Genomic DNA, 14,391 nt, shown 5'->3' with positions numbered 1-14,391 from the left:
AAAACGAACAGAAGCATGTGTGAACTTGTGATAACAATCTTAGAGTAGCGGATGATGAGTGCTTCATTATCAACACAGACTGTGTCGATTCGCACCAAGTTTAGTGAGTAACCGGCGTGACAGTCAGACGGACAGACGGCTTTTAAGTTTTATATATAGATATTGCTGTTTCAACTGATAATAGACACCTGGCACAATGTCATGTATAGCACAGGGTGTGGCACTTAATGGATTAAATCATTAGTGTAGCAAACATACTATATTCACAACTTTAGTTGATTCACGGCTAGTAAAGTTTAAAAAAGCATCATTAACATTGTTATGAGCTCTTTCTAGGCTTAATTGCACACCCACAACCTAAGCTTTCTGCATGCTTGTGTTGATACACTTACACCTGACCTCGGTACTACTTGTCATTATCATACAGTACTACCATACTGTATAATAGGGATCATGTAGAACTGGGATTTTCCAGCCTAACACCCTAAAACCAGCCTCAATTTCCCTTCATGACAACTTGACAGTATTGGTTAGACACAGCCAAGCCCAAAAATGTCTTCAGATTAACCCCAAACCCTTCCAAAAAGTTGCTATGGAATTTTTTAAATTTTTGATTTAACAGAATTTTATTCTGACTAACTGATGCCTTCAGCCAAGTATAACTCGACAATGGATATAGCTATGAGCTTGATTTCTTCACTGTTCGGTGTCGCTTCGTCCCAAGATGTGCCTTTTCACCAACCGCAGTATGTACAATGCATGCATCATGGACTTTCCTTTGTACCCAGTTCTTTTCGCTGACAACACAAGGTGTTCATTTTTCACAATAGCGCATTAGTGCTATAAATTTATTTAGTACGTGCTGCTGGACTTTCTGTACTGACCAGTATGTTTGTTTCTTGTGTGTTTGAGTTCAACTGATTGTTCCAGATGATGGGTGGAGGATCTTAGCAAAGTAGAACAGGCACATGCTGATTAGTTGGCACAGTTTAATCACTTGCATTTCTTAACACACTGCTTTGTTGTTTAAGTTCTTTGTACTAAGGTATTTCATTCTATGAACACTGTTAATTGTTTGTTTCTCATGTGTTTGAGTTCAACTGACTGTTCCAGATGATGGGTGGATAATAACTCATTCTTAGCAAAGTAGAACAGGCATGTGCTGATTAGTCTCATGTGTCTGAGTTCAACTAACTGTTCCAGACAACGGGTGGATAAAAACTTATTCTTAGTAAAGTAGGGCAGAGACGTGCTGATTATTTGGCACCTTTCGCGCTGCTTTACTGTGTAAGTTCTTTGTACTAAGTTATTTCATTCTATGAATACTGATGTACTGGCCTGTATTCCCAGCTTGTTACAATTGAGATTGGTTGCTCAGGGCATACACCTGCGATGCTGACCAACCTATCTCGTGCATACAAGTTACCATAAAGCCGTTGTTTGATCAAGCTGCCAGAATTGCAATATCCTGCTCATACTGACAGACTTTTTAGTGCTCACTCCTCAGATCTATGGGATCTGTCAGATCTAATTAATTTAGCATAATAATTGATGTATGTGTGTGTTTTGTTTCTTGTGTGTATGTGTGTGTGTGTGTGTGTGTGTGTGTGTGTGTGTGTGTGTGTGTGTGTGTGTGTGTGTGTGTGTGTGTGTGTGTGTGTGTGTGTGTGTGTGTGTGTGTGTGTGTGTGTGTGTGTGTGTGTGTGTGTGTGTGTGCATGTGCGTGTATGCGTTTGCCTTGCTAGGGCTCCAGCTGCTTTAAAGCTTGGTACCCCTGCATCTAGGTCACTTATATATTTCCTGTACACTTGTCTTAAACCATATAAGACGTATAAATCAATTAAATCAATTGTTGTAGAATATCAGCACACCAATCTATGTGCAAAATTACAGTTTATGTTCAACAAAAAAAAATCTGACTTCCCATAGCTACATCAAATCATCTTTATGAAACAAACTAGTTACATAGATTGATCACCAGTTCTATAAAAAGAACAGAAACAAAGAATATAGTGCACCAATAAAACGTAGCTTGAGTTGGTATATTATGACAGCAAATTACTGTAGCACAAAAAGAAGTGAATATCCCTACTGTGCATTTCAATTACGGAAACTCCACAGCACAGTACGGATATTCACTTCTTTTTGTGTTAAAGTAATTTGCTGTCATAATATCTAATCAAAAACAGCCACACTGTAAAAAAGGTGCAGCCCCCAAAAAGGCCATGGTGAAAAAAAATGTTAAATCCAAGGTGGCGGCCAAGAAATGGCTGTGATGGTAGGTTAATCGTAAAAATATTAATAATGACAATTCAGGTGAATTTGGTGCAAAGACCCTTTTTGGGGGCCGCACCATTTTTACAGTTTGGCTGTTTTTGATTAGATATCACTACTTTTTTACACCAAAGCTGTCTTATGGCCGGCTTTGGGATTATTTTAACCTGTGTTTTTTTTCCTTTACTACAGAGAAAGAAGAAAGACATTCAAAGCAGACTTGGTGATTTTTATTTGTAGCTGAACTCTCTACATGGTTACTTGGTTCTATATAACTGATCTCTCTGTATGCAGGGTAAATTATTTCTAGCTCATCTCTCTAGAGGGTAACTTGTGTCTAGCTGATCTATCTACAGGGTGATTTGTTTGTAGCTGAATTTTCTACCAAGTAATTTGTTTGTAGCTGATCTTTCTACAGGGTAAGTATCACCAGGGTGACTTTTTGTAGCTGATATCTCTACAGGGTGAGTTTTTTCTAGCTGAACTCTCTACAGGGTGATTTGTTTTTAGCTGAATCAGATCTCTCTACAGGGTGACTTATTTCTAGCTGAGCTCTCTACAGGATGACTTAATTGCTTGTAGCTGAACTCTGTACAAGGTGATTTATTTGCGGCTGAGCTCCACAGGGTGAATTGGTTTCAAGCTGATCTCCCTACAGGGTGACTAAATTGCTAGAGCAATTTATTTGTAGGTGCATGGTGACTGTTCTATTACAGTATCTCGATCTTGCCTTTGCTACATGTAATTCAGTTTCAAATCAAAACTCTGTGGTTTGTAATCCGATTCTTCTGTACTACTACAAGGACTTTCTATGATGACTATTCCAGCTACACACCGATTTTCAGCTCATTGCTCTAAACAGTTTGCCTAATAGGCATGAAAACTAATAGTTGTTTTTTTTCATAAAACTCGATTGTGTAATTGTGACACAGGTTGGGTTTTGTGTCATATCTCGATAGCCTTTTACCTGGATTCCTTCCAAATCACAAAAAGGTACTCCTACGATGGCTACTTCGCAATTTTCAGCCCATTCCTTCAAGGCGTTTACCCTGTGGGCATGACAGAAGTTCAATCTTACTTTATGGGAATAATTGGTCATAACTCTGTGAATGTGAGATCCGCTTTAATGAGCCCTTTAAGTGTGCCAAATTTCAGCCTGATAGGAGCACGCATTAGTGTTTTATGGTAGATTTTGCAAAGTGAGTGAAAATAAGAAAAAACGAAGAAATTAAAACAAATTTTTGGCAGCTTGTAGCTACAGTAAGCTTCATAAAAAAACTTTACGTTTCGGATTACATTACTATTCGTATCATGATGCATATTATGGAAGTCAAATTACTATTAATTATCAATCGTGTCACTAGCTATTACGCATACTTAGCATAATATTATACTGTACCGCTCCAATGCAATGTTGTCTCGTACAAATTCAAGTGATAAAAAGTCGCTAATTTAAGGGTGTGGCACCCGTTTTGCTCACAAGGGTTCATTTGGGATGAATATTCGTGAGCAAAACAGGTGCCACGCCCTTTTATAAGCAAAATTTTAAGGTAGGTTATATACTGTCGGCAGTCACATGCATTTAAAAAAACTTAGACAAAAACATAAGAAAGCAAAAAAACAAAGTTTACTGAGCTGGGGCTTGAACCTGGGTTTGTGGTAGGTCCGTACCCATAGTCCACACTTGTAACCACTGTACCACTGGCGCTGCAGCTACCCACCTCCACACACCCATCCACACACACATCCAACTGAAGTGAGTTCTATATCAAGACACACGGTAGTGTGTCGTGCGGCCCAAGAAGCCGGCGCGTAACACCCGTGAGTATATATTGACAGGAAGAAAGAAAACGCAATTTTCGCACCTCCGTAGCTCTGTGCTGCCTTGATGAAACAAGACAATTTTTGCTGTGGACATTCCCTCCAACTTCAGCACCCCACATTCCAAATTTGAGCGAAATCGCTTCAAGCGTTCCCGAGATATGCGACTTCAAAAATTGGCTTAGTTTCTTTGTTTTTTTTTTCTTCTTATTTTTCTTCCTCTTTTCGCACACTTACAAAAACTGCTATAAAACGCGAACGTCATATCCGATCGCCTTGAAATTTGGCACACAGAAGGGGGGTATAAAGGCGCATCTCTGTACCAACTTTGGCTGGAATACGATAAACAGGCAAAGAGTTATGAGCGATTATTCACGAAAAATAACACCAATATGTTGTCACGCCTACAGGGTAAACCGCGTATGGGAAGAAGCTGAAAATCGGTGGGTGAATAGGTTAACTATTGAACCTCAAACCTTTTGTGGTTTGAAAGAAATCAAGCTAAAAACCAGAAAAGATACAACGAAAAAACCAACAGTGTGTAACAATTATGCAATCGAGATTAGCTAATAAAAAACGACTGCTTGCCACGCCTACCAGATAAACCGTTGGGGTAATTCTTTGAAAATCGCTGTACAGATGGAGTTATCATCTTAGAAAGGCTCTTCAATGGTGTAGAAGAATCAGACTTAAAGCCACGGAGTTATAACACGAAATCCAACTTGGTGTAGCAAGTGCGAGATCGAGATACTCTAATAGAGCAGTCATCCTAATAGAGCAGTCACCCAAAGAGAATTCAAGAGATCAGCTAGAAACAAGTAACCTGTATAGAGATCAGCTACAAACAAGTCACCCTGTAGAGAGATCAGCCACAAACAATTCACCCTGTAGAGAGATCAGCTAGAAGAAGTTACCTTGTAGGGAATTCATGCAACTATAGAAAGAGATAATTCAGCTAGAAGAAATCACCTTGTAGAGTTCAGCTACAAAGAAACCACAATGTAGAGAGTTCAGCTACAAACAAATCGCCCTATAGAGAGATCAGCTAGAAGAAGTTACCTTGTAGAGAGTTCAGCTACAAAGAAACCACAATGTAGAGAGTTCAGCTACAAACAAATCTCCCTGTAGAGAGATCAGCTAGGAGAAGTTACCTTGTAGAGAGTTCAGTTACAAAGAAACCACCATGTAGAGAATTCGTTTACAAACTAGTGACCCTGTAGAGACATCAGCTAGAAGAAGTTATCTTGTAAAGAGTTCAGCTACAAAGAAACCATTCTGTAAAGAGCTCAGCTGCAAAAAAAATCACCTATACAGAATTCCACTACAAACAAATCACCCTATAGAAAGATCAGCTAGAAGAAGTTACCTCGTAGAGAGTTCAGTTACAAAGAAACCACCATGTAGAGAATTCATTTACAAACTAGTGACCCTGTAGAGACATCAGCTAGAAGAAGTTACCTTGTAAAGAGTTCAGCTACATAGAAACCATTCTGTAAAGAGCTCAGCTGCAAACAAACCACCTGTACAGAATTCAGCTACAAACAAATCACCCTGTAGAGAGATCAGCTTGATAGTTCAGCTACAAACAAATCACCCTGTAGAGAGATCAGCTAGAAGAAGTTACCTTGTAGAGAGTTCACTACAAAGAAACCATCATGTGGAGAGTTCAGCTGCAAACAAATCACCTGTAGAGAGTTCAGCTACAAACCAATCTCCCTGTAGAGAGATCAGCTAGAAGAAGTTTCCTTGTAGAGAGTTCAGCCACAAACAAATCACCCTGTAGAAAGATCAGCTAGAAGAAGTTACCTTGTAGATAGTTCAGTTATAAAGAAACCACCATGTAGAAAGTTCAGCTACAAACTAGTGACCTTGTGGAGACATCAGCTAGAAGAAGCTACCTTGTAGAGAGTTCAGCTACAAAGAAACCATTCTGTAAAGAGCTCAGCTGCAAACAAATCAACTGTACAGAATTCAGCTACAAACAAATCACCCTGTAGAAAGATCAGCTAGAAGAAGTCACCTTGTAGAGAGTTCAGCTACAAAGAAACCATCATGAAGAGAGTTCAGCTGCAAACAAATCTCCCTGTAGAGAGTTCAGTTAGAAGAAGTTACCTTGTAGAGAGTTCAGCTACAAAGAAACCATTCTGTAAAGAGCTCAGCAGCAAACAAATCACCTGTACAGAATTTAGCTACAAACAAATCACCCTGTAGAGAGATCAGCTAGAAGAAGTTATCTTGTAGATAGTTCAGCTACAAACAAACCACCCTGTAGAGAGATCAGCTAGAAGAAGTTACCTTGTAGAGAGTTCAGCTACAAATTTAAAGAAACCATCATGTGGAGAGTTCAGCTGCAAACAAATCACCTGTAGAGAGTTCAGCTACAAAGAAACCACCATGTAGGGAGTTCAGCTAGAAGAAGTTACCTTGTAGAGAGTTTAGCTACAAAGAAACCATCATGAAGAGAGTTCAGCTGCAAACAAATCTCCCTGTAGAGAGTTCAGTTAGAAGAAGTTACCACGTAGAGAGTTCAGCTACAAAGAAACCATCATGAAGAGAGATCAGCTACATACAAATCACCCTGTAGAGAGATCAGCTAGAAGAAGTCACCTTGTAGAGAGTTCATCTACAAAGAAACCACCATATAGAGAGTTCAGCTGCAAACAAATCACCCTGTAAAAAAATCAGCTACAAACAAATCACCCTGTAGAAAGATCAGCTAGAAGAAGTCACCTTGTAGAGAGTTCAGCTACAAAGAAACCACCATGTAGGGAGTTCAGCTAGAAGAAGTTACCTTGTAGAGTGTTCAGCTACAGAGAAACCATCATGAAGAGAGTTCAGCTGCAAACAAATTTCCCTGTAGAGAGTTCAGTTAGAAGAAGTTACCTTGTAGATAGTTCAGCTACAAAGAAACCATTCTGTAAAGAGCTCAGCTGCAAACAAATCACCTGTATAGAATTCAGCTACAAACAAATCACCCTGTAGAGAGATCAGCTAGAAGAAATTACCTTGTAGAGAGTTCAGCTACAGTACAAAGAAACCACCATGTAGAGAGTTCAGCTGCAAAGAAATCACCCTGTAGAAAATTCTGCCACAAACAAATTGCCCTGTAGAAAGATCAGTTAGAAGAAGTTATCTTGTAGAGAGTTCAGCAACAAAGAAACCACCATGTAGAGAGTTCAGCTAGAAGAAATTACCTTGTAGAGAGTTCAGGTACAAAGAAACCATCATCTAGATAGTTCAGCTGCAAACAAATCACCTGTAGAGAGTTCAGCTACAAACAAATCTCCCTGTAGAGAGACCAGTTAGAAGAAGTTTCCTTGTAGAGAGTTCAGCTACAAAGAAACCACTCTGTAAAGAGCTCAGCAACAAAAAAATCACCTGTACAGAATTCAGCTACAAATAAATCACCCTGTAGAGAGAACAGCTAGAAGAAGTTACCTTGTTGATAGTTCAGCTACAAACAAATCACCCTGTAGAGAGATCAGCTAGAAGAAGTTACTTTGAAGAGTGTTCAGTTACAAAGAAACCACCATGGACAGTTCTGTAATAAATATATGTATTATATATATAATTTGTACATTTACTGATAAAATCAGAAATATTTAAGGTACATCTGCTTCATCTTTTCTTCTTCCTGTGGTAAAGAAAAAAAAATAGGTTAAAAAAGTCCCAAAGCAGGCCATAGGCCGGCTTTGGGGTATACAAATACAAAAAGAAGTGAAATCTAATCCAAAACAGCCAAGCTGTAAAAAAAGTGTGCGGCCCTCAAAAAGGCTATGGTGAAAAAAGAAGTGAAATCCAAGGTGGCGGCCAAGAAATGGCTGTGATGGTAGGTTAATGGTAAAAATTTTAATAACGACAATTCAGGTGAATTTTGTGTCAATTGACCAAGCAGCACCAAAATTCACCTGAATTGTTGTTATTAAAATTTTTACCATTAACCTACCATCACAGCCATTTCTTGGCCGCCACCTTGGATTTCACATCTTTTTTCACCATAGCCTTTTTGAGGGCCGCACACTTTTTTTACAGCTTGGCTGTTTTGGATTAGATATTATATAAGAAGAGTGAAGAAGAAACCAAAGATGAACCCGACCTTAACCCTAATGCTAAAAGTACTTTTCGTGTTCCCTAAAGTTGAATGCTTGGCAACCTACTAGACGCGTCCCCTAAAGTTGAATGCTCGGGGCAACCTACTAGACGCGTCCCCTAAAGTCGAATGCTCAGGGCATACTGGACGCGTACCAACCTTAGCTCGCCTAGATACAACTGGTGTGTTTGATAGTCCAGTAAATGATGGACTTGTGCCGGTAAAATAGTCATTTACGTTCATATTACCGGTGCTGGTACTATATCTACTTCGAAATTTTAATCACTTGCACCATACTAAGGATCGTATGCGACCGTAGACCTTTATGCTAATCCATGCATGTTGTTTCTTTCCTTGCAGGAATGATCATTCCCAAGATGGATCAATCGAGTAAAGCCGGCTGATAAGGGCGTGCACCACACATTAAAAAAATGTTTATTATCATAGTGATGATCATAAATGTATGCAAAAGGAACAATGGATTCCTGTGATGCTAACTGTAGAAGACGGTTGGCTACTTGTGCACTTCAGGAAAACAATGGCAAAGGAGTGGCAATAAATAAAAGGCTTCTGCAGCTGAGCTGGCTGACACAGCAACAAAAATTAGTGGACCAATCAGAACAGGCCTCAGCAATAAGGGCGAAGGTGTGTGACAATTAACATGTTTTGCAGCGAAGAAGAAATGAGTGTTCTTGACAGTAACTATGTACAAGGGCAGTAACAAAGATTGGCTATGGGTTTTGCAGTACATTAAGCGAAAATGGCGAATTCTGCTACTGAGATCAGTGAAGCTACTGAGATCAGCGAGAACTCGCCGCAAAGTCCTTACATACAAACTGTGTTCTCAGTTGTTGTTGGAATTGGTCAACACCTCCCACAGATACACCAGCTAGGTACACCATCACTAGGTAGTTGAGGATTATCCGGTGGCATCTCAATAACGACCTTGGCCATCTCAATTCCACCAGCTCTGTTGTATGCCTCCATGATTAATTTGCGGCATTGGTTTGATGACAGAGTTGAGATAAATTCCTAAGTAGTACATGCAATAGCTGAACATGCCAGCTTTAATACCTGTAAAGTTTGCAATCTATTATCGCTGCCATGGCTATTCGATGGCCCTGGTTCATCTAGAGATGGTGGCTAATAAAGTGATAACATGAAAATAATAAGTGTTGATGCAACACCATTGCTCACCTGGTTTTTGCAGGATTCCTATTTGATGCACACTGTACAAAACTTATTAGTCTCCTTACAAGGGCATTTACGGGTTTGGCAAGTGGACTTGCACGCACAGTGCACTCGGACAGCCTCAAACACGTCAGGTGAAGACTCATGATAAACTGGGGATGAATCACAAGATGGTGGACTCTCCTGGTAGACAAGAAGTTACGTTAATCGAAAAGACACCAAAAACCCAGATGGAGTTACCGGTGGAAACAGTATCCTTGGTTTGCTTTTTCAAGCCATTGTAGAGTACAAAGGTGTTGTCAAGTTGTGTTCAGCTTCGTGGTTAACGTGACAGGTGATGCAATGTTTATGTACACTTGAATGGCTTGATCGACGGAGTGTCCCTTTAATATTATTACCGTAATAAGGGATCACAGAGCTACATATGTGTGAAAATTGTGTTTTCTTGTCAATATACTCACGGTGTGGTGTGCCAGATTTTTGGGCCGCACGACATAGCGTGTGTCTTGATACCAACTCAAGCTTGTTTCAATACTTTTTATTGGTGCACTATATTCTAGTTGATCTCTACTCTAGTTTAAAATTCCTATTTTTTTCTTATTATTGTTCTTATGTAGGTTATCCACAATTTACATGGCCTAATATGAATACACTAGAAAAGCATTGCTACAGTTTCCCACACTTGCAAGTGAATCACCCAAGTGGACTTTCTAGTTGTAACATAGACATTTGTGATATGCCTGATATATATACTCACTAGCACTCAGGCCAGAGGCCCTCGTGCTTGTGCTTATATATCAGGTAAATCACTTGTGCCGATGATAGGTAATATTAAACTCTTGGTTGTAATGTCTGTATGGACTTAACTGGGGGTAGTTAGATACTCTTCTCCATACAATTTTGATTGCAATGTTTGTACTGGGGACAGTTACATTCAGAGCCAGTCAATTTACTGGTCAGCCGCTAGAGTCAGGGTTTCCACTAAAGATATGTACAAAACACTAGCTTGCAAAGCATGCTTTTCTAGGGAGTCTGCCCCATCCAAGAAAAAATAAAATAGCTGCTCTGAGAATGCATCTGGGAGAGTTTTCAAAAAAATTTAAAATATTTAGCTTTATTATTCAATGACTATTCTATTCGAGTTATTAATTTGTACTTTTCAACCAAAAAAGGGATACAAGGGGGGCACAAGGACATGTCCCCCCCATCACTCAAAACAACATATTAGATCGAGATACTCCAATAGAGCAGTCAGTAAATACTCTAATAGAACAGTCAACACATGTAACACTATTAACTACTGCACAGTTGCTGAGTATGAAAACAAACATCTGCAGCACTATCCCATGCATGGGCACACGTAGCCTGCTAAGAATATTTTGCAAATGAAATGCACATGGTCTTGTGTTTGCCATTCTTAGGCTCATTAATAGCTAGCTGAACTGCTCGTGGCTGTCACTTTTCCTCTACAACTCTTGATCAATGTAGTCCACTTAGAAACAGATATTTGTGCATAAAACAATTCTACATCAAAATTTTTAGCCAAGATATACGAAATAGTTTCAGCTTCTGGAGGGCTGTACCCCGCAGACCCCCTGCTCCATATACCTACTACCCTGGTGCACCCCCCTCCACTTTTCCAAACCCTGGATCCACCCATGAACTTCACTGCCATAGTGGCTGTAGTACTTACACTAACCCTGAGATACTCTTCCCCATACAAATATTATAAATCCTTGGTTGTAATGTTTGTACTGGGGACAGTTAGATACTCTTCCCCATACAAATATGTGATCAGATTTTACAAAACCATTCCAAAATGCAAAATCAAACTAACACCTACAGTGGATTGCTACACTATCGTACTGCTAATTTGACCCTCAGTACTACTCAAACTACTTGAGGCTGGTTTTAACAGACATCTTTTCTGGGTGCTGTAGAGAGCTCAAATGGCAGTTTCAGGCCTTGTGAAGGGCCTAGCTTGGCAAGAATCAGTGGTTTAGCGGTTAATGTTGACTAAAACATATTTTCTGTTGATTTTGCTGCCTAACTTGTGTCTGGTCTTCAATCGTGGTCTGCCTCCATTTTTAAGTCTATCTCTTTCCCACCCTGCCACTCCCCACCCTCCTCCCCTTTGTGACTACTTCGCTCTTCCAACTGCTCACATTTTGTATCTTATTTAGTGGGAACTCAACAAGTACTGGAAGTGGCCTGAAAGGTAATAGATTGATGCATCTTTTGTGAAAATTTCATATGCGTGCTTGCTATCTTTGGCAAATTATGATTTCTTTAAAACCATTTATCTCAAAACTTCTAATCTGATTTTGGAATGTTTTTCCAAAATCCAGTCACAAATTATGAACTGTTGATTATAATGTTTGTATGGACTGTGCTAGGTGTGGTTAGACTTGTGGTATGATATTTACTGTATATGTGCTTACCCTTTAATGGTTTGCAATCAGATGCCTTCGTACATGTCAGCAAGGTGATCCAGTGTTTAGCAAACTTCAACAATTGTAAGCAAACATGTACACTGCTCTTTACCTCTGAAATATTTGATTTTTCAGAAAAGCGTTTTAATTGACCAACAAAACTGTAGGTATGTTTGACCAAACAACGAAGACTCGGTAAAAGGAAAGAAAAGCAGCTACTGGACGCAGCTCCATAGGAAGACAAGCTGTACTCACTATTAACAATCTCTATGACATACTGTATAAACCTCAAAATGGTGGACACTCTTGTACAGTAACTATCCATTAACAGCTCACTACTGCTACTATTATTATGCAACACATCTCCTAGTTCAGTAACACACAGGTGGAGGTAGTGGGACAACAGTTCAGCATACAAGTTATAGTGACTATGGTAGATGTCCAATGGCATTAGTTCTAGCAGTCTTAGTACTAGTGGTGCTAGATTTGACATGGATACCATACCAATTAGGTCCAATACCAGATCTCTAGCTGTTATTAAATCACCACAGTCTTCCTGCGAAGGATAATGGCCATGATGGGGGGTGAATTGCTCACTGATTAATAGCAAACAAAATGCTGTGCACAGTTTAGAGTGATCATCCGATGTCACATCATAGCTCTTAGCAGTAAAGGGAAACTGCCTCTTTGCAGAGTGAACCACATTACTAATATCGCTAAGCCTATTTCTGGACAGGTCAACAAGTGATACAGACTTGTGCTCCACTCTACACTGTTCTGTTAAACACATCACAAGGCTGGTAAGGTTATGTGGCAATTCCATCACTGTTAACAAGTATCCATCAGAGCAAAGGATCAGTGGTTGGCTGGGATGTGCAGTTACTGAAAACCTCTGTTTGTACACATCCCTACTGTCTGAGGACACAGACACTTCATTATCAGCCACAGGGCTAAAGTGGATAATAGTATAGCAATACTGTAATAGGAATACACTAGTCAGTGGGTAAACTCTATGCATGCAGCGACTATTCAAATTTGACCACCACTTAAAGCTTGAAAACAATGTTGAAGCCATTACTTTCAAAACTGATCGTTGCACCACTCAAGTACAGTTACTATTAAAGGTGCAGTGTAAATATGGTAACAGTAATACTGTAATATTATACTACTGTAGGTGTTATTGAACTACTGAAACTACTGGAACTACTACAGGTGCTATCAAACTACTGCAGGTGTTATTAAACTGCTATTGAACTACTGTAGATGCCATTAAGAGCAAATTATATGCTTAACAAAACCTATAATCAAGAAAACTATTGCTGATAGTAAAATATACAACTTCCTAAACAATGCAATAAGCGGCAAATATTTATCAGCAACAACTACTGTACAAATAATTGCATGACACACGTGGCCAAAGAGTGTACACACATATTCCAAAACACACTTACGCATAAGAGACACGTGTTAGCAGAGGGAGCAAGGTGGCAGGTCCCATATCCAGTGAACAGCCTGTAGTAATCAATTGTAATGGTGCTCCCATACATGGCAAGATTAGTAAGCTGCCTCTCTTTATAATGCACACCAATAATAGTCCATCAGCTGTCCAGCACATGTCTGTTATCCACCAGGACCTGAATAGATATTCCAATATATTAGTGCACTACCTATATCCAGTATGGCTACACCAAATTATACCAATATTATATCAGTATCGGCAACAATATTACAAGTATAAATATTGGTCGATTGCAAGTCTATAATACAGTTATTTGTAAACAGATTTGCAAAAACATGACACAATCACACAGCTTCAAATTCTTTGTTTATGTACACTTAGCCAAGCGTATTCTTTGTACGTATATGCCAATAACTTTGTGTGAGTTACAGCCCCATAAAGTAGAAACAAATGAAAGATTGATTTGTACAGCAAGTGTAGAGAAATACATTACAGGTGATTACAGCATGATTTTAACTTACAAATGCAGTAATAAATGGCATTAAAATTCACACTATTTTGTTCGCAATTAATATGGAAATCATTTTTTGGGGTAAGGTTATCCTTGTATCACCTTTCTTCACTATATACAAAGACGATTTCAGCAAAGCAAAAATCAATTGTATACTATCACTTCAACTGGACATAAACAAACACCCATAACTTAAGTATATCCACTTGTCTTCTGCAACAAAACAAAGATTCTTGAACTCTTCTTGAGTATAAGCAAATAAGATGACATCTAAGCTTTTATTGTTAGAGCTTTCTTCACTATAGTACAAAACATTCAAAAAATTTATGGTCAGAATTAAAAAAAAAAAAATATGTGACCTAATTTTAGAAAACCGTTGATATCCACACAATTTTCAAAATGTATTTTATTTGTTCTTTGTTTTCTACAGGGACAGAGGAATGGACTAGCTAAGTTTCAGCTTCATAAGTTAAGCTGCGTTGGAAATACAGCACTAGACAGTCGGATGAGCAAATAAATTGATGTGTACAGAAGCTATAGAGAAAAGAATCTACAGTAGCTTACATAAACCATCATAACTTACTGATACAACAGCGTACGGAATTGAATCTTG

General features: G+C 39.0%; 1 protein-coding gene across 3 annotated transcripts in view; it reads right to left on the bottom strand.

Annotated features, from left to right (window-relative positions):
• The window catches only part of LOC136264625 (uncharacterized), a 144,995-nt gene that overhangs the window by 109,067 nt on the left and 21,537 nt on the right, over window positions 1-14,391 (bottom strand). For all 3 annotated transcript variants that reach the window (XM_066059401.1, XM_066059403.1, XM_066059402.1), the window contains exons 7-8: window positions 13,260-13,442; window positions 11,818-12,758 (exon numbers count right to left, since the gene is read on the bottom strand). In XM_066059401.1, coding sequence (XP_065915473.1) covers window positions 11,818-12,758; window positions 13,260-13,442 — 1,124 coding nt within the window. The remainder of the gene's footprint in view (window positions 1-11,817; window positions 12,759-13,259; window positions 13,443-14,391) is intronic.

The sequence above is a fragment of the Dysidea avara genome, chromosome 8 (assembly GCF_963678975.1).
Source record: "Dysidea avara chromosome 8, odDysAvar1.4, whole genome shotgun sequence".
NCBI classification, from domain to species: domain Eukaryota; kingdom Metazoa; phylum Porifera; class Demospongiae; order Dictyoceratida; family Dysideidae; genus Dysidea; species Dysidea avara.
This window is presented reverse-complemented; position numbering and strand designations above follow the sequence as displayed.